At 40.9% G+C, this 20,342-nt stretch overlaps 1 protein-coding gene and 1 long non-coding RNA gene across 13 annotated transcripts in view; one reads left to right on the top strand and one right to left on the bottom strand.

Moving 5' to 3' along the window:
* The window catches only part of LOC309700075 (immunoglobulin superfamily member 8-like), a 30,251-nt gene that overhangs the window by 7,771 nt on the left and 2,138 nt on the right, over positions 1-20,342 (top strand). For 5 of the 12 annotated variants that reach the window (XM_082523459.1, XM_082523454.1, XM_082523458.1 and 2 more), the window contains 7 exons: positions 255-319; positions 1,191-1,320; positions 14,111-14,223; positions 14,676-14,934; positions 16,443-16,850; positions 17,211-17,264; positions 19,806-19,903. In XM_082523459.1, the coding sequence (XP_082379585.1) occupies positions 14,691-14,934; positions 16,443-16,850; positions 17,211-17,264; positions 19,806-19,903 (804 nt within the window). In that variant the 5' untranslated portion in view covers positions 255-319; positions 1,191-1,320; positions 14,111-14,223; positions 14,676-14,690. Of the gene's footprint in view, positions 1-254; positions 320-1,190; positions 1,321-11,171; positions 11,508-14,110; positions 14,224-14,675; positions 14,935-16,442; positions 16,851-17,210; positions 17,265-19,805; positions 19,904-20,342 lie in introns of those variants that run through there. The other 7 variants (XM_082523451.1, XM_082523455.1, XM_082523457.1 and 4 more) reach the window with 4 other exon arrangements.
* LOC309700076 lies at positions 1,335-9,545 on the bottom strand. The gene is made up of 4 exons (XR_014274567.1): positions 9,406-9,545; positions 3,340-3,430; positions 2,778-2,865; positions 1,335-2,674 (listed from the first exon to the last, which is right to left on the bottom strand). It is a non-coding gene; the product is annotated as an uncharacterized lncRNA (long non-coding RNA).

Below are 20,342 nucleotides of genomic sequence, written 5' to 3' on the forward strand. Positions count from 1 at the left end.
GACTCAGAGGGACCACTTTAGTTCATTGAAACTTTAATGCAAGTTTAAGACAATAAACTGGACACGTTTCGAATCAAATTGATAATAACAGAGCTATGCTGGACATAAGCAACTGTGTTAGTGTGACGCCCTGCATATTTGAAGGATTGCAATAAACTTCTGTTCTTACTGAATCTGTAACATTGCCTTGATCTGCCTACATCATTTTTTAAATAGTTTATGTTGTTAAATGAGTTTTGTGTCACTGTGCACAGAGAAAAACTCACCTGATGTAGTGGTAATGCGTTATTCACCACTAGATGGAGACAACTTGGCACAGGTATTTTCTCTACACACTAAATTTCACACTGAAAAGCATTGGTGGGAATTTTTGTTTACATAGTAAGCAAAAGAAAAAATGTCTTGAGGTCTTTCCAGTGTTTTCAAAATTATGTTTGTCAGATACACGTCAAAATTTCATACAGACAAACACACACACAAAACAACAAAATATGTCAAATTACATGCACGTCTCATTCATTTTTTGAGAATTTCACCACTTTTTGATTTCATGGAAAATAACTTGTGTTATTCATGACATGATATCATTTAAAATAGCTTTGTCAGGCCAGTGAATAGCTGCCACATAAGTATAAATCTAAATCATGCAAGTGTAACATAGAAAAAAAAAAAAACACAAATAGTTGTGCTGTTTGTTCATAATAAATGGGTAGGGGTGTATAGTCAGTAAAAGCCACCAAGGCTCTGCCGAGCTCCAAACCACCTCTGCCACAGACAGAAGCATCAAAAATGTGCGCTGGGAGCTTCATGGCATGATTTCTACAACCACACAAATCTATATGTATGTGGCCAAGAACCTTAGTCCATGTAGGGTACCTTAACACAGTTTACTTGTGTCAGTTAGGTCAGCTAGTGGGATGGCAGAGAGGGCAGCCTTTACATTATTTTATTGTAGAGTGACAGGAACTGCCTATGAGCTTCTAATCAGGCAGAGATATTGACAGAAGGAAATATTTCAAAATGAAAAAAATAATAATTTTTTAAATTTCAAAGGAAATACATTGATGAAAATCAAAGAAGAGAAAATGTATGTGATGTTCCATTTTCCTGAGAACTGATTGGCTGTGATGACTCTTTCAAGTACTACATGCTACTTTGTCCTGCTAGTTAAGCCTTCTGTCTGTTTTCAGGCCTCCTCCTGTTTCACTGACATAAATCCATCACCAGAGGGCTCCACTGACCTGCCTGCTGACATCAGAGCAAACCCCTGTGTCATGTGACCTGGCTGGAGTTGCAAAGCTGGACTCAGACCTGGCCCAGGCAAGTTCTAAGACAGTTGTGGTAGGGAGAGCAGGGAGTATAGTAGAGCACTGGAAGGATGAGGTGGAAACAGGAAGCGTGTAGATTCAGTGGATTTGGCATCCTCCATCTGTCTCCATGCGCTCTTTACTGGCCTTCTAAAAATCACTTCTAAAAACTTCTCCTGTAGCTGTGTAGCTGCTTTTGTTTAAATGTTTAGGATAGCATTTAGAATTCAACTTTACTGTCATTACACATGTCTAAATACAGGGTAACAAAATACAGTTTGCATCTTATCAGTAAGTGCAATAAGAGCAAATATACAGATGTACTACATACAGATGTATCGGTGTGAGGTAAACAGATCTACAGAGTGCTATGAATATATCTGCAGCAGTGGAAGCGTAGCTCTCTGAACAGACTACAATAGTGAACAGTGTAGGGTGACAGCTGTGGGGAAGAAGCTGTTCCTAAACCTGCTGATTTTAGTCTGAAGGCTCCTGTAGTAGAAAAAAAGGCACTGATGGGCCTTCTTGACCAGGCTGGAGGTGTTAGTTGACCAGGACAGATTCTCAGAGATGTGGGTCCCCTAGAACTTGAAGCTGGAGACCCGTTCAACAGCTGTGCCATTTATGTAGATGGGGACATGGGTGTCTGTCTTCTCCCTCCTGAAGTCCACAATGAGCTCTTTAGTTTTGCTGGTAATCAGGAGCAGGTTATTGTCAGACCACACAGCGAGGTGCTTTACCTCTTCCCTGTAGCCAGTCTCATCGTTGTCACTGATGAGACAGTCACCGTGGTGTCATCTGCAGACTTGATGATGGAGTTGGATCCATACTCAGGTCTGCAGTCATAGAGGAACGGGCTCAGCACACAGCCCTGTGAAGTGCCAGTGTTGAGTGTGATGGTGGTAGAGCAGTTATAGCCTGACCTAACATGCTGGGGTCTGTTGGTCAGAAAGTCCATGATCCAGATACAGATGGAGTTGCTGAGTCTAAAAGCCACAAGTTTGGTGATCAGCTTGGAGGGAATAACTGTACTGAATGCTGAGCTGAAGTAAACAAACAGCATAAGTATTGCATAAATATATGAGTACATGTTGCAAGAAACTACATTCCCAGATCACATCCAGTGTGTGTTGGAAAATTTGCAACGATTTTTTTTTCCTACTGGTGATGATCCAGTGGGGCTCCAGTCACTACAGGCTCCCTTGTGGTGCCACAAAACGGACTGCAAAAAAACTTGTGCGTCCATGACTGATCCTGCTGCTTCCACTACAATTCACTTCTGTATGAATTGATCTTTTCATGACTGTTCACTTCGGACAAGCAGGAAACAGAGGTGACGCTGACTTGTGGCTTCGCAGGGTGATTCCCTTTAACAACAAGAGCATGCACACAGTTTGTTTTAGGCCACCATGAATAGCTCACATTGTAAATCACAATGAGCCAGTATATGATACTGTAGCTTCCACTCACTGTGACAGGATGGCTCGTAGGAGGTGATTACACTCTGCTTCATTGTGTTCCAGTTCAGATTAAGGGACAACACATGGAAAGACAGAAACTGGGAACAAATGTTTGAAAAATATTTACTGTTAGAAAACATTCAGTGAACAATATCGATTTTTCTGTTCGGCAAACTTCAAATCTGAGTCTCCAAAAGCCAGTCAGACAATAGAGTTGGTATAAACAGAGAGAGGAGATGATGCTTTTTTTAGACAGAGGAAGGGAAATATTTAGATTCACTTAAAAGGATAATTCTCTTTTTTTTTTAGTAGTTTCCACTTTCGCTTTCTTGCCATTAAGCTATAATTAGCTTTAATTTCACTTAAAATACATGAACACAGAAAAGTAAGAGTGTGATTCTGGCGAAAGATAAAAACTAAAATGTAGCATTTTGAAAGGTCCCTGCTCACGGACCCCTCTGTCTCTTTTCTGCTGTATATGTGCTGGATTATTTGGACTACATTGCATTGTACAGTTAGACTATGATTGTATCTGTGGGGCTTAAAACAATGACAGTTGTTCACACACTCACAGTGGATTCATTTTCAAAGATCAGGGAGCACTTCTTTAGGGCTGGTCTGGAGACATTAACTGGCTCTAGGTGACAGAAAGCGCTGTAAGGACTGAGAAAAAACAGGATTAATTTGGTGCACATTATGACAGCTGGGATTTGCGTATATTATGTGTTGAGGTTTTCTCTTTGTGACTGAGATCCTTACTGGCGGTGTATTTGTATTGAGCATTTTATGTCAATTTTATGTCAATTTCAAATGTACATTTTCTTTTTCAACAAAGCAATATTTTATTCAGTGTTTTCTTAAAAGCATTATTTTTATGCATTAACTACGACTAGGGAGAACACATGAGGTCTGAAAATGGAAAATGGCAGAAAATACAAACGGGTAACACTTTATCCAGCTCCTTTGATTAGTTCTGCACTCAGCTTTGCCATCTATCATTGAAATGAAGTCAGATGCTGCTCACTTTACGTTTTCGCTTGCTTCGTCACTTTTTCCCAACACACTAGCTTTTAAATCCAGCTCCCCCGTCCCTCTGCATGATATAGTCCCTATCTGTCTTTGCATGTGATTGGCTGCATGGTGTGCCCATCGAAATAAACTCCAACACTGCGCAGATTCTCAGCAGGGCTGAGGATTTGGCTCCCACATACCACGAACCATTAATAATTGATATATGAAATTATCTCGAGGGTCAAATATAATTGTATAAAACAGCCCTGGTTTAGAGCCTGTTTCTACTAGAGCTGGGCGATATAAGATTTTTTTCGTTTCAGGCGATAACAATATCTATCACGATATAAGCCAAATAACTATTTGTAAGATTTAAATGTGCCGTTGCTCACAAGTAAAATGTGAAATAATCAGCAGCTTGTTTTTATTTAAATATTTATTTCCCATAATAAGTTCAACAGGGTAGATGTACTTAAGGAACATGAGACTTTTTCAGATAAATAAAGGAAAATATTGCAAACTACAGAAAAGGCAGCCGCTGAAGCGTTTAAGTTTCAAAATAGAACAAACGAAACAGACTAAATTGTCAATTCCACTTAGAAACAAAATATTAATTCTAAAAATAAATCTTAGTTTGTTTTACAGAAGAACAGACAAAACTGACTAACTTTTGTCAATATCAAATAAACTGAGAACTAAAAGGAAATTCTCAATCTCTCCTTGTTGTATAGCTGAGCTTTTCAAACAGTTTTAACAGTTACTTTAGTCTGACAAAAGCCGAATGACGAATTAGCGCTTCCAGTCAGAGACTGAGCATGCACCGGTTTATTGTATTTCCAGACTTGCTTTCGGCACAATTTATAGTGCGCGCTACTTTGTTTTTTGTCAGACTTGAAATAGCCGAAATACCTTCACACTACGGAACTTCTATGGCTCTTCCGTTCGACAATCTCTCCGGCATTGGAACCATCATCTGTTTTCTCTTCGGTAATCTTCGGTCACGCTCTCGGTTGATTTTTCTCTAGTCGGCGCACTCATTTCCTCCATAACCCAGGCGGCACGGCGGCTGGCTGCTTCCCAAACAAACACACGTGCGGCTTGGCACTTGTGCTGTAAGTAACAAGTCACGTGACGTGACGCTGCGGCTGTGATTGGTTCGGCTCTGCACTACTTAATTTGGATTGGCTGTTCTTTTTTTTTTTAAGAGGACAAGAGCGGTGAGGCCTATCGCAATAGTTTAATTTTTCTATCGAGAAAAAGTTATTTTAAAAGTTATCGTTCTATCGCCCAGCTCTAGTTTCTACCCAATAAACATTACACAGACCCACTGTATGCTTCACATATGTCTCAGTCTATCTGTGTGCAGTTACCTGGAGGGTCACAAGATATTTTCTCTTCCTTGAAATTTGTTCCACTTTGCCTTGCCTACTTTTAAGGAACGGGGGTGGTAATTAGATTTTGGAGCAGATTTTGACCCATAACCAGTGATGAGCAGCTTTCCTCACTGTCACTGGTACAGTGCTGCACTGATCCCTTCCTGAGAGCCATCTCAATGCAAGCACAAAGAGTTAAGTCAGGAGATTTTTGATGCGTTTTCATTATTTCCTTTAACTAAGGGGGAGTGAGGTCACATTTTATCTCAGGCATGTCACGAATACTGAAATCTGGGCTGACTGTACTGACCACAGCCTCTATGACTTCAGCACCACTGTGTCCTTTACACAAGAGGCCGACTGGCCCACAGATCTTGAAACCTCTCCTTACTGTCACTTCTTGAAGCCTGTTTGCTGCTGTAGGAAACACATTTTATGGAACTGTCAGCTGACTTAGCAATGTTCTGTTCACTCTTTGACACACCCTGCTAATTTCACCCTGCACCCCAGCAGCCTCATCAGTGCTACCTATTGTTGGGTCCACAGTTGAACATTTTCCTTAAATAATGGACTTTATCATTAGCAAAATTTTCCATGGATTCTGTAATTTGTTTGGTTAATGATTGGCATGCTGTGACAATTCCACCTGGAATTTTGGCTTCAACACCTCTGAGTCGGTGTCCATAGAAACTCCACAAGCTTTGAGATTGGTCTATTGTACACGCTGTGGTCATGCCCCCGAGCCGCGTGCTCCCCTGTATGTCCATCAAAGTTAACACTTCTCTGTTTTAGCCATGTTGCCCACTACATGAATCACCTCAGAAATGCCACCAACATTTCACTTGGACACAAAGGCACGTTGAGTTGTGCATAAGTTTGAAATAACTTACTTTAGTTGCTCCTTAGCGCTACAAACACACAAACACAGGCGTAAGAGTTCAGTGCGGCTGCACTCTGCAGGCTGTCCGTGCTCTAAAGAACTCTGGTTAACACACTATCCATTCACTCGACATCCTCATGCCTCATGAATACATTCAACCTGCCAATATTCTGCACATCGACACATCTAGTGATATTAATAAGACAACACGTGCTTACGCTCTTTATGTCCTGGTTAACAGTTTGCTAGGTGGAGCAGTTTGACACGACAGGTTCATGTCACTTTTTCCCAATTAGAGAAAAGATTGAGACAAGATGGTGCCGGTGTGTGAGGCTGCTCGTCTGTCATTGCCAAGTTTGTTCCTGTTTATATTATTTCTAACTTGTGTCATCCATGAAACAAAGTCTCTGCTGAGGTATGATTGCCAGACACTACTGGACCTCCAGTAGTGTCATCCATGAAACAAAGTCTCTGCTGAGGTATGATTGCCAGACACTACTGGACCTCCAGCCTGTGGTCCATAATATTGTGTCATTTGGAGCTAGTGGGCAGAAACCTGTTAAGTCTAATTGTTGAATGTTGTCATTGTGTTTCTTAAATTTGTAAGGTCTTAGTTCAATCTATAGGATCAAGACATTCCTTTGTCTCTGACCACCTCTCCAGCCACTTTGTGCTGGGGGAGGTTTTATTGCATATACATTTTATCTGGAAGATCTGATTCTTGTGTGGTAAGCTTCCGGCCCTTTTGTGGCTTCACTGTGTTGTTCATGGTGAACCAACACCATGAACTGGTGTGGGGGAGATTACCATTTTATGACTAAGGATGTTGTTAGAAACAGTTGGAAGTCAGGCACACAGAGAGACACACATTCTCACACACTCACTCAAACACACACACACGTTCTTGCTCATGCATACAGGTGCTTACACATACACATACATAGTGCCTTGTCTTAGAACCATTGGGGGGTTTTACGGAGGGAGGTGCTTGTGCTGTGATGTGTACTGTAACTGTCATGTCAATAAAAAGGCTACGAGGACAGCTGCTTTTTGAGGGATTTAGGCTTCAAGAGCTGATTCTTGACCAAAGCCTCTCCCTCGTTAGCGAGTTAAATAACCGGTTGAAGATGTTCTGTTATGTCTTGCGTTCTTCATAAGGAATAAGTCTCTAAACTAGCGGGGCATGTGGAAACACAGACCCAACAAACCCCTGCCCCCAGTTTTATCGGCAATCCCGGGTTACCTGTACAAAAAAAAGAAAAGTCTGTAACTACTGTGTTACTAAGCCTCATGACTGCTACATTTCTGCTAGTTGTCACAGGCTGGGTCTCTGACCCAGCGCTCTGAGTTCATTTTGTATTTGTCTCATTTTAGATATGTGATTAGTTTGTGTCATTCCTATTTAGCTTTAGTTAAGGAAAGGCAGTTATTATTTATTGTTTCCTTGGTTTCTATGTTTGAGTTCTTGTATCGTTCATCACGTGTTAGTAGAGCTGGGCGATAGAACGATAACGATATGTATCGCGATATAACTTTTACTCGATAGAGAAATTAAGCTATCGCGATAGACCTCGCCGCTCTTGTCCTCTAAAAAAAAAAAAAAAAAAAAAAAAAAGGTCAGCCAATCCAAATTCAGTAGCGCAGAGCTGAACCAATCACAGCCGCAGCGTCACGTCGCGTGACTTGTTACGTACAGCACAAGTGCCAAGCCGCACGTGTGTTTGTTTGGGAAGCAGCCAGCGGGTAATGGAGGAAATGAGTGTGCCGACTAGAAAAATCAACCGAGCGTGACCGAAGAGAAAACAGATGATGGTTCCAATGCCGAAGAGATTGTCGAACGGAAGAGCCATAGAAGTTCCGTAGTGTGAAGGTATTTCGGCTATTTCAAGTCTGACAAAAAACAGAGTAGCGTGCACTGTAAATTGTGCCGAAAGCAAGTCTGGAAATACAATAAACTGGTGCATGCGTCACACTGTGCGCCACGTTATTGTTTCGGTGAAATGAATTTCTACAATACTGTTAATTCTACTCTCTGCAGTGTTTAAATGCTTACATATACACACAGTTACTGTCCCTCCACACATACGACTCGGTTCTGCTTCTATGCCCCAGCTTTGTTTACTTTTTCCCACCGAGGCTTCTAGACTTCTGATTGGCCAACATTTCTGCACGGCTAGGAATCTAGCGCCACCTGCTGCTTTGGCATGTTCATAGCAGCGTTTTCCTTCATTTCTGCCTTTATGTGTGGACGGGATTATTTTTTAAAACGAAAACGGAAAATCTCCGTTTTCAAAAATACCCATGTACGTGTGGACGTAGCCTCAGTCTCTGACTGGAAGCGCTAATTCGTCATTCGGCTTTTGTCAGACTAAAGTAACTGTTAAAACTGTTTGAAAAGCTCAGCTATACAACAAGGAGAGATTGAGAATTTCCTTTTAGTTCTCAGTTTATTTGATATTGACAAAAGTTAGTCAGTTTTGTCTGTTCTTCTGTAAAACAAACTAAGATTTATTTTTAGAATTAATATTTTGTTTCTAAGTGGAATTGACAATTTAGTCTGTTTCGTTTGTTCTATTTTGAAACTTAAACGCTTTAGCGGCTGCCTTTTGTGTAGTTTGCAATATTTGCCTTTATTTATCTGAAAAAGTCTCATGTTCCTTAAGTACATCTACCCTGTTGAACTTATTATGGGAAATAAATATTTAAAAACAAGCTGCTGATTATTTCACATTTTACTTGTGAGCAACGGCACATTTAAATCTTACAAATATAGTTATTTGGCTTATATCGTGATAGATATCGTTATCGCCTGAAATGAAAAAAACATATCGTGATATGAAAAAATCTCATATCGCCCAGCTCTACGTGTTAGGTCTGTTAAGCTTGTGTTGTCATGTCTAGTTTCAGTGTTTCCTGTTTTATTTTGAAGGAGTCGTGTGCTCTTTGTTCATTGTATTTAGTTTCACTTCCCCTGTCCTGTCATTAGGTTCATGTCAGTCAGCTGTTCCTCCATGTGTTCCCACTTCCCCTAATCACCTCCTGTGTATTTAAGTCCTGTGTTTTCAGTGTGTCATTGTCAGATCGTCTGCGTTGTTTGCAAGCCAAGAAGTTGCGTCAAGTTTCCTCATGTCAAGTCTCCTCATGTTAAGTCCATGTTCCTGTTGTAGGTTTTTAAGTTAATTTAGCTCACCCAATTTAGTTTATTGTTAGCCTTGCATTTTGCCTTTTGTTTACAGTTATTTTGCCAGCCTCAATAAATGGCTCGTTTTCTGTTATTCAAGTCATGTTTCACATTTTGTTTCCGTCTGCATTTGGGTCCACCCTTCACTCTACACACAGTCAGCCCTGCTGATTGTGACACTAGTCAGACTCACCTAATGAGATGGCGGGAACAGTTTCTTTTTGGCGAGGTGTCTGATGTCAGCTGGCTGTGATGATGATGATCCTGCTCGAAGCTGCTTTTCCAAGTTTGGGTCAGTTAGTCTTGAGCAGAAGCGGCTCTTTACAAGAGTCAGTTTTGAAGAGAACTGTTCAAAGTAGTACGTTGTCCCAAACAGAGATGCAAATTATCAAACATTTTTGAAAGATTTTGAAAGATTCAATTGTTGAGAAAAACCCCCATATGACCCCCTATGAGCAAGCACTTTGGCGACAGTGGGAAGGAAAAACTCCCTTTTAACAGGAAGAAACCTCCGGCAGAACCAGGTTCAGGGAGGGGCGGGGCCATCTGCTGCGACCGGTTGGGGTGAGAGAAGGAAGACAGGACAAAAGACATGCTGTGGAAGAGAGACAGAGGTGAATAAAAAGTGTGATTCAGTGCAGAGAGGTCTATTAACACATGTTGGGTGAGAAAGGTGGCTGAAAAGGAAATACTGAATGCATCATGGGAATCCCCCCTTCTTTTTCACAAACACACATTCAAATGCAATAAGTATACACGTTTTTCATATAAATATCATCTATAACTTAATTATTTTCTGTAGCCCACATAATTAAACACTTTAGTTACATAAAACATGTGATTTTATGTACTGTATGGCTTGTATAATAAATAAATATGTAGCCCAATAAGTATAAAATCCAGAAAGCTACACAACATGGGGCGGTTCATTTACAAACACAAATCTAACTTAAGTTTCACACTGTTTTTTGTTAGAAAAAAAATCAAATTGTTACATGCTTAAATTACACAAAATGTCAGAAATCTGCACTGTCATGAACAAAGATCTGTGTTGAAGTCCAATCTTTCAACAAGGGCTGAAAGACTCAGCGTGGCTGCAGCTTGTTGCTATGTCAGCTTAAATCAGTCATGTGATTTGGAGGTGCAGCGAGTCCGTGGACCCCAGAGGGTTAATAGCACTCACCTTTATTCCATTTCCAGAGTGCAACGACCAACCACCTGTGTGAAATCTGAAATTCCCATGGTGTTGTTCAAAATGTGCTCTGGCACAATCATAAGCATCGCTTGCTACTGAAAACTAGAAAAGAAGACGGTCTGTGCTATGGGCTGAACCATTTGTTAATGGAGGGGGGTGGAACACTATGCGATATATTCAGTTTTAGCATTTATATTCACTGTTAACTGTAACTACGCTCAAAGTGCTAATGCTATGTTATTTTAACAAACAACACTGTCATATGCAAAACTATGGTGGCACTGTGGCAAGAGATCATTTTAGGGTGGCACTTGCCACCCCATGCCACCCTTCTAGATCCGCCCCTGTGTATCAGGCACGCATGGCGAGCTGTGGGTGTATGGTGGTATTGTACCAGGACAGGATTTCACCATATTACCCCCTCACCCCTTCCTATACACACCCCAAAAACCTACCCTGTGCAACAGTTGACTGGGAGAATTGGTCAGTTATTTTATAAGTATTCTGACACCACCAAGGAAGCTGTGCACGCCTCTCGCTCATGTTACAGCCACCAGAGCTGGACACAGAGCTGGCCGCTCTGAGTTATTTAATGTTAAACTAGCTCGTGTTAAACTGGTGGAAGGTTCCTCACTGAAATGTCTGCCACCTAAAGTTAAAAATAAACTGGCAGCATTTAGGTTTTTCTCCTCTTCCTCTTTTTTCTTCTTTCTTTCTGCTTTTCAATTTTCATTCTTGTTCCTAGCTGCCATTCACTTAAACAGAACTATGAATGCCACTTGAACTGTAAGAGGCACGAGTGGGGTCCTTTCAGGGAGGCCAGGTCTCTGCTGTCAGAGACCTGCTGGCACTAGTCTGGGCCCCAAGCAACTGTGTGGTGGTTGACCACAATCCACTGTCTCTCTCACACTCACAGACTCTCTCTCCTCTGTCATGCTGTCACGCATTTCCTGCACTCACATACAGTGGTAAGTGTCAGTGGCGAGAGAGGACCGGTCTTACCTCCAGAGAAAACACGTGGAAATCGAGGGACAAGGAAAAAAGTGGAAGGAAAATGGAAACCTATGTCACTGCACTCACTTTTGGGATTTTCATGCTCAGTAAGAGACACTTCTTTGCTTGGTGGCTAATTAACTCTGCTGGTGCCCTTTTATTTAAAAAAAGGAAGAAAAGAAAGTGTGTTTTATAAAAAAAAAACTTTTGCAACTATCGTTATCACTGTGCATTATTTACCTGCTCTGTCTTATACATCTTTATCAGTTCATTTTGCCATTGTAGCTAAACAAGTGCTAAACAGTTTAAGTACTCGCAGGCATTTTTGGTAAATAACTGCAACAGTGTTGGGCAGGCGATCGTTTGACACGAAGCCAAATATTAATCCCCGTTTTGAAGTCTGCCAATTTAATATTTCATTTTTGTCTGAGGGTGGACTATCTTTTTAAAAAAAAATAATTATTTAAACAAAAAATAGTGCATTTAACATCCAATTGATTTGTAACTTTTTGAGTGAAACAGAGGTTTTGGTTGGTATGTTGGATTAAGCCGAATTGAAAAGTCAATCAAAGAGATTGAAAATAAATGTCTCTCAGTCTCTGTCCAGTTCAGCTTCTCATTAGTCCGAGCGAACTGTACTCCCACTAAGACCAGTTAGCCAACATGAGTTGACATGGTCCCATTAACCTGCTGAGAAGTGATGGCCCGGCCATAAAGATGAGCTGTATTATTATGATCAGGCTCGGCCAGTTCCCTGGTTTCCCTGGTTTTCTCCACAGGGACAAACCAGGACCTGTTCACTGACATACCTGAATATATGCCCTATAGGAACTGTCCCATTACACATCACATTAGTACTCTGGGAGAGGAGGAAGCCTCTTTAATGTACTTCCCCTTTTACTGTGACCACCAGACTTTCATTTTCCTATCCTGTAACGAGCCATAAAGCGTCTGCATTTTTTCCCTTTTTAATGGTTTCTGTTTTGATATTTTTGAGTGCACCACCAAAATGTTTTAGTGGTTTTATTTCTTTAAAAAAAAAAAGGTGCTGCAATTTTGGGATTTGTGTTTGTTCGTTGTTGCAAATCCATCAATTACAAACAAGTGGACACTTAAAACATCTGTTGTAGGTGAAGTTCAGAAACCCTGAGTGGACTGTTGGAGCTGCATCTGAGTTCTTTGACCTGGTATTGCAAATGTGTGAATTTTCTTCACTTTCAAATTTTGTTTTAAAATACTTTGAATTAAATCGGAAAGATGTTGGTGGTTGGTCACATGATAGTAACTTGCATTAGTTGCATATTAGCTTTCTTGAGACCAACATGTCAACTATCCATCCCTAATGTGAAGATAAAGACAGCTTAAACTGTAGACTACTGCTGACAGACGGTGAAGGGAAACATAATGTGGCTTTTATGAAGTTTTGTCACTTATGAAACAGAAAACACTCAGCAGGCTGACTCATACATGCACATCGTGCTTTTTCTTGACGTTGTGGCCAGATTTCTGTTTTACGTTTAAAAATAGAAGATTTCTTCTTGCTCTGTAAAAATGCTTCCTCGTTTGTAGACCTCTGCTGACTGCTGAAGCTTAATAATTTCTAACATTAATAATAATAATACGTTTTATTTGAGGGCACCTTTCTAAAACCCAAGGTCACACACAAAGAGAAAAAGACGTCACTAAAACATCCGATTAAAATAGATTCTAATAAATGAAAATATAAGAAACAGCAAAATACAACCACAAACAACAAATAATTTTGAAAAAAACAACAACAACAATAACAAGATTTGACAGCAAGAAAAATCTGTATTAAAGCAAGTTTGCAATTTCTGAAACCTGTTACATAAAGTCTGTAGATGTAAGAGTATTTTTTATTCTGGGGAAACCTGGATGAGTACACTCCATCTGAGGTCTCCTACATCAAGCACTCCACGAACACCATCGCCACCGACAAATGCATCTGGGGATCTGCCAAACTAAAAACCCGGGCTGATGAGGAGATTTGCCTGCACAGGATGACCCCAGAAAGTCATCAGCACAGTGCTCTCCTCTTCTTAGAGGAGCTCTACAGGTCTGACTGCCACAGTAAAGCCTGGAGGACGCATTTCACCCAGCACCTCACCTGTTTCAAGTGTTACCTCAGCAAGGTGGCACATGAGACAAAGGCCTGTTTATTTCACCTTCGGTGATGTCGCATTTCTAAGGAAAGTGCCAGTGCCAAAACAGCTATTTCTGCTATTGAGCCTTGTTTGGTGTCTCTTTTGTTGTGGAAACATGTGGAAGAACCACACACAGCCACAACAGCCTGGCTGCTCCTCCTCATGCTGGTCTGGATGCCAGGTGTGGTCACACACTGACCAAGCTTGGCTTCCTGTTCTTCAGCCAGGATTTGTTGCAAGTCAGCCAGTGTGGCTTTCACCTGACTGTCCATGATTAAAACATTGAAGTGTCATTGTCAAACATGCTATTACCTTATTCAAGCTGCTACAGGCCCAGCAAACTTCAATATGACCTCAATGGTCTGTTGTACTGAGGGGCAAATGTATATAAATACAGCGTATTCTTCATGTAAATTCTATTTTTGCTTCATATACAGAAGGATTTTCTTTCATCTTAGAGGTTTCAGAGTCCAACTCAGCCTCCACACATAATTTTTTCTGTTATAGACTTTTAATCTTTTAAAATGTTTTCTCTGTCCTTCAAGGTGGGTGCTCGGCCCGTGTGGTGACGGTGCCTCCTGGTCCATTAATCCGGGTGGAGGGCCAGCCAGTCTCCATCAGATGTGATGTCAAAGAATACACAGGGCCTAGTGAGCAGGTCATTTTCCCAACACACACACACACACGCACACACACACACACACACACACACACACAGATCAGTCTTGAAGTTCTGTCTGACAGATGGGTTACACTTTGAAATGATGCAAATGGCCACCCTGTGCAGTGGTTTCTACTGTCACAAATATAGTTAGTGAATTATTATTATTTTAGTTTCTTCCTCAAACTGTTGAACATCGTCTACATTGTCGAACGTGCCTCAAAAATGAACTAATAGTGGATTTGTTGTGAGCTTATTTTCAGTTATAGAAGTCAAGAATGTCATGTGTGAGACTTTGGTCCCTCACATAAATTTTTATTATTTTTATTATTATTATTGTTTTGGGTTTTTTTAGAAAACATATGCTCCTCTTCTTCAAGTCTGAATGTTGTTAAAAGTTTGCCGTAATATAACATTCACATCGTCTTTGTTCCTCTCTTGTCCTGCAGGATTTTGAATGGAATATGTTAAAGGATGCGAAAGGGCAGAAGACAAAGATAATCTCCTCTTTCGACTCTCGCTACTCCGACCAGTCTTACAGCAAGCGCGTGGCGTCTGGCGACATATCGGTGGTGCGTTTCCAAGACAATGAGGTGGAGCTGAAGATTGCTGAGGTGAAGTTGACGGATGCTGGCTTCTACGAGTGTCAAACACCGAGCACCGACTACGTCATCAGTGGAAATTATATGGCTCAGGTCCAACTCACTGGTATGAAAGTGTGTGTATATTTAACCATTCTGACCTATTAATACAGAGGTTTAAATCCTGAACAAATGTTAAATTTAACAAATGTCTGATCAAAAAAATAAAAACCTTTAAATCCAGGCACTCATACAGTACATATCTAAGCATACTAGCTTTCTTTGGAAGCCATAAATTATTTCTATTTGCACATAATAATAAAAAACAAAAAATGTTACTGTAAAGTGTCATATACCAATATTATTTGAAGAACTGACGGGTTTCTTTGAGCCATAGTACAAAGCTCTGCTGTGCAATGATGTACTTTACCTTGTAACACTCAAACCTTGTAAAATCAAGTTAAAACTGAGGAGATAGCTTCCAGTTTATACACAGTATCAAAGCATTGTCAAGCGTTTGAGCTGTCCCTATAGAAACTGACTTAATGCTCACAAAGGGGGTTTCCCCTCACCATAATCCACCAGAACTAATACAAAGCAATATCCACGTGCACTCCAGTGAAATGGCCCGATAAGGTCCAGGCCCATGTGCTCAAATGGGACATCCATTAATGGTAAAGGGCACAAAGGCCCTTTTTGTATGACTGGCTGGTTAACCAGCTGACACTCTGGGCAGGGCAAGCGCTATTGGTGCACATCTGCCCGGCCAATAAAATTGAGCCATTATTCAATCTAGAGTTTTGTCATACCCAATGTGATTGGCCACTGGGTTGTAATGAACCACCTGGAAAATCATTTCCCGGCGACTTCAAGGCACCGACAACTGGATGTGTTCCTCCTCTGTGCGAGTGTCTAATCAATACAAAATGCAGAAATGTCAGCGCTGCTTCAGGGTGCACCATCTGACCATCAATTCTTCTCACCTGGTTGAAGGCTGAGTGTAGGGTGTCAACACAAGACAGCTCCAGTAGAAAATCTTCTGTGGAGTGAATTCCAGGGCTTTCTCCTTCTCCTTCCCAGAGCCGATGTCGGATGACCCCGTATCACCGCTTAGCGCAGGGCAGACCCCGCATGTCCCTATCGGCCGTCAATGCACCCGGACACACTGCCCTATTAATCTACTATTAATCTAATGTAGCTTGCCAGTGTGTGAATGGGTGAATGACTGAATGTAGTGTGAAGCGCTTTGGGGTCCTTAGGGACTAGAAAAGCGCTATACAAATGCAGGCCATTTACCATTTACTGAACCCGGGCCAATCTGGCGTGTGTCAGGCATCGGGAGCAGCCAGAAAACCTATTCCTCAGCCAGCCACCAGGATGCCTCCACCATCGCCTGGAACGCCTCCAGGAAGGTTTTTTTGAAACACAAAATTAAAAAATGATATCCTAAAGTGGATGTTAGACTTCAGAGGGTCCTTCACAAGGCCCCTTGGGAAAATTGATTGCCCAACCCTGCTGTAGAGGCTAGCTTGGCACGTGCTACTTTATAAAGTCAACATTTTTACTACTAGTTTTTTTTTCTTTTTATAAGATTGTTTGTGTGTGAAAATTTTTTTTGTTTTGTTTTCCCGTCAGTCATTCCTAACACGCTCAAGGTGTCCCCTAAGACCCCGCCCCCTGTCATCGTTGAGGGAAGTGACCTAACTCTCTCCTGCAACGTCACCCGGGAGCTCATCCACCCCACCTACCTGTCTGTCACCTGGTCGGTGAAGAAGGGGACGACGTCAGAGGAGATTTTGACGTTTGGTCCTCAGGGGGATGTGGTCACGGGGTCCAGGTTTGCCCAGCGTTATGCAGAAGGAGGCATCCGATTGGTCCCTGGCAGGAATGGAGTGTTTGAACTGGTGATTTCAAAAATGACGATGTCCGATGAAGGAAATTATGAATGCAAAGGGATGGAGTGGACATATGAAAGAGGAAGAAATTGGATAAAAATCATGGAGAGTACCAAAGAGATGGGAACCGTTGCAGTTACTCCTACAAGTAAGAGGACACATGTATGAAGCACTGGTTACACCATTAAAGGCACCATTGCTGCTTTTCTGTTTGAATTACATTTTTCAGACCAATTCTACCAAATTATATGAATACTGGTAATATTACAATTACTATATATTGGAAATAAGCTTCATCACAATTATACATGACCTGCTTGAATGAATTATGATAATGTTTTGGGGGGTTTTTTTTCGCCTGTCCCGTTTGGTTCTTTTGCCGTCAGAATTATTGTCTAAAGGCAAACAAAGATGCCCAACGGATTTACTTTACCAAATGGACCATCCCAGCCTTGCCGTATTGGTCTATTTGATTCACCTTTGCTTTTATTGTTTATTTTATTTTCAGTTGCTGAACATGGGACAGACTTGACTGGGGAAAAGAAACGGGAGAAAGAAAGAGGTAAAGAAAAGGAGCGGGGTGTTCAATTTGGTAAAGTAAATCCGTTGGGCATCTTTGTTTGCCTTTAGACAACAATTCTGATGGCAAAAGAGCCAAACGGGACAGGCAAAAAAAAAAAAAAAAGCGGGGAAGAGGGACGGTGACAAGGGGCAAAAACCAAAAAGCAACAAAACAAACAGACAAAACATACATATATCAATCACCTGGATCACTTGTTGAGAAAGAAAAAAGAGAAAACAAGCAAAGAAAAAGAGAGCAATAGAATAAACAACATAATCGCGATGATCTATGTGAATATAACAGCAAATACTAGTGATGGCCCACTTGAAGCTGAAGCTCCGGTACGTGTGTCAAAAAAATCAACACACTGCTTCAGAAGCACTGTGCCAAAGCTTGATTCATTTGGCCAGAGTCACGTGATCGGTGACGTCCGAAGCTTCATTTAGAACGTAACTGCTTCGGTATCTGATTCAATGGTTTATAAGGAAGCGAATCATTCGCGGGATTTGTGGAGCGTTTTGATGGTGACAGATAGCGAACCACTGATCATTCCACTGAGAGATTTGGAGCCAGCGAGGAATAGAGGAGGTTCTGTTGTGTGGGAGTATTTTGAGTTGATTTTGGTCAGTTGGGTGGGTTTTCCAGCTTTGTGTTCTGGCCGTTTGCTTTTGTTTTGTGCGTGTTTATTTTATCTTATAATGGGAAAAAACTTAAAATGTCAAAAAATCTGCTTTCATAGTATAAATATCATTAAATAACTTTAGAAAAACTTCCACTTGACTCTTTACATGTAATGTTATAAAAATATATATTTTATTGTTTAGTTAATCTGAAAATGTTAGTCTGCCAAATGTGCAGCAATTTAATCTATTTATTCTCTTTAGCTGATATTTTGTGGGGCTCAGGTAGACTGTATAACTGCATCTCTACCAGTGTCTCTGCACTCCAGCCTCCTCTGTGCCATGTGAAGGGATTTGCCTTAAGGCAGGAGAAATGATCTCCACGAAAGGAACAGGTTTGGTCACCGCACAGTGGAAAAAATTCTCTTCTTAAATAAAAATGAAAAAGAGCTACTTTAAATGCATCATGTTTTTGTTCATAAGCATTTTCCCTTTCCATTTCACAATCAATTCTACCCCCAGGTCAAAAATATGTCTAGGAAAATTTCCCTAATATATAATATTATATATATGCTCACAGCAGAAGCCTACTCCATAATGTGTTGTACATTATCATATGTATATTATATGTAACGTGGTATTTTTCAATTATTGTATTTACCAACATCAAGGAGTCACAAGCAAAGAAAGACCACACCATGGCGCATGTTTAAACAAGGAGAGTTTACTGGTCAAAATTATTTATTAAACAAATAAACACCACATTTTCTTAACCTCCCAAAAATAAACTTTCAAAGCAACACAACAGCGGCTTGTGTAATGGGACGGTCTAGCCTCCGTTGCACTGATACTGTTGTTTGTCAATAAAGTGAAAAAAAAAAAAAGCCTCTGTTGCGCTGCCCAGGTTGCCTAGCAACCATGATACTAACCACTGGAAACGTGTCATAGCTTTGTTTGACAGAAATGAAGGAGAAAATCTTCTGTTCATTTCTTTCTTTCTTTCTACATGAGCTTTGATCATTCTCTGTGAGATTGAGCTCAGCTATTGAACGGCGTATATTTTAAAGTAAAGGCTTTAAAAGCAAGTTAGTACAAACGTCACTAATGTCACATAACTTTGCCGACATGTGGCCAACAGTAATGTTTAATGCTCTTCGTTATTAAACATTTGCACATAAATAAGTGACATAATATTCAGTACTTAAAGTTTACTCTTCGGCCGCCCCTCATCCGCCGTTTTTTTTCTGCAAATTTATCCACACCCATCGCATTCTGGGATATGTTGGGCCACGAAGTCTACACTGCCACGTCCTTAAAATTCAGGGAAATGAAGGACGCATTTCAGGGCCGCATTGAGCAGCCTTTGAATTGGGACAGCCTTCGGCGCGCCGCTGTGACGTAATCGGCCTTGAAATGCGTACTTTAAGGCTGCAGGGGCGGAGCTTTCATAGCTCACTGGGCCCAGGTGTTGCTCATGCAGTCTATCACGTCAATCAGCTCCTGCAGAGCAAAGCAAAGCACAAACCACACACAGATATTTATCTCCTACTTCCATGTTTTGTTTTGTCATTACTGGCTTCAGAGGCTCTTTAGCATAATGTTAACAAGTTCGAAGGACCTAGCTCGAGTATTTTTTCAGGTAAACAAAAAAAAAAGATTAAAAAAAGTGTTTCGAAACACTTCAGTCTTTATTTTTTGTACGACACTTGGACCTGGAATTTTGCATTTTTGTTGTGTTTATTGTTTCTTTTCCCTGCAATTTGAGATGGTCACAAGGTCAGTCATGCCCCAGACCCAATTAATGTATTTCAGCAGTAAATACAGCAGGAAAAAGAAACATCTACACCAGTCTCCTTTTAACATTTCTTCAGATTTTGCTCATGCTTGCGCTTTGTTTAACCATTGACTCTGACCTCCACAGAGCCTGTAATTTTACACAACTCCACGCCGTGTTACATCGTGAGCAGCTTCCTCAGCCTTTATTGTCTCATCATCACCAGTATGTTCATCAGAGAGGAGGTGGGTCCTGTTTCTCCTTTAGTGCTGAAAGGATTCTGAGTGAATTCTGGTATTTAGAGGAAAGACAGTCAGACTGAGTGTTATTGATCACTTCCAAACCTACGCAACATTTTACCACATATTTATTTAACTTCCTCTTATCATAAATGTCATGCAGCACCAATGGGGGCCGGGGGGGCAGCCCCCATAATTTGTTGTCCCCCATTAGTCTGACAAGACTACGTTGGTAATAAATCTAATAAACTTGAGCACAATAAAGAGGAAGACTCCCTACAATGAATTGAAGCATGAACTTGTTATTTATGTTATTTTTCTCTCTTTTGCCATATTTTTCTAGCAACCTGTATCTGACAGCATATTAAAGCTGTAAATTCTGTTGGTGTGCCACCCCAATATTTTTAATGGTTGATTCAGGTTTTGCTTGTTTTTAGCGTTGAGT

Source organism: Aulonocara stuartgranti, assembly GCF_965226115.1.
Source record: "Aulonocara stuartgranti genome assembly, chromosome: 23".
Lineage (NCBI taxonomy): Eukaryota > Metazoa > Chordata > Actinopteri > Cichliformes > Cichlidae > Aulonocara > Aulonocara stuartgranti.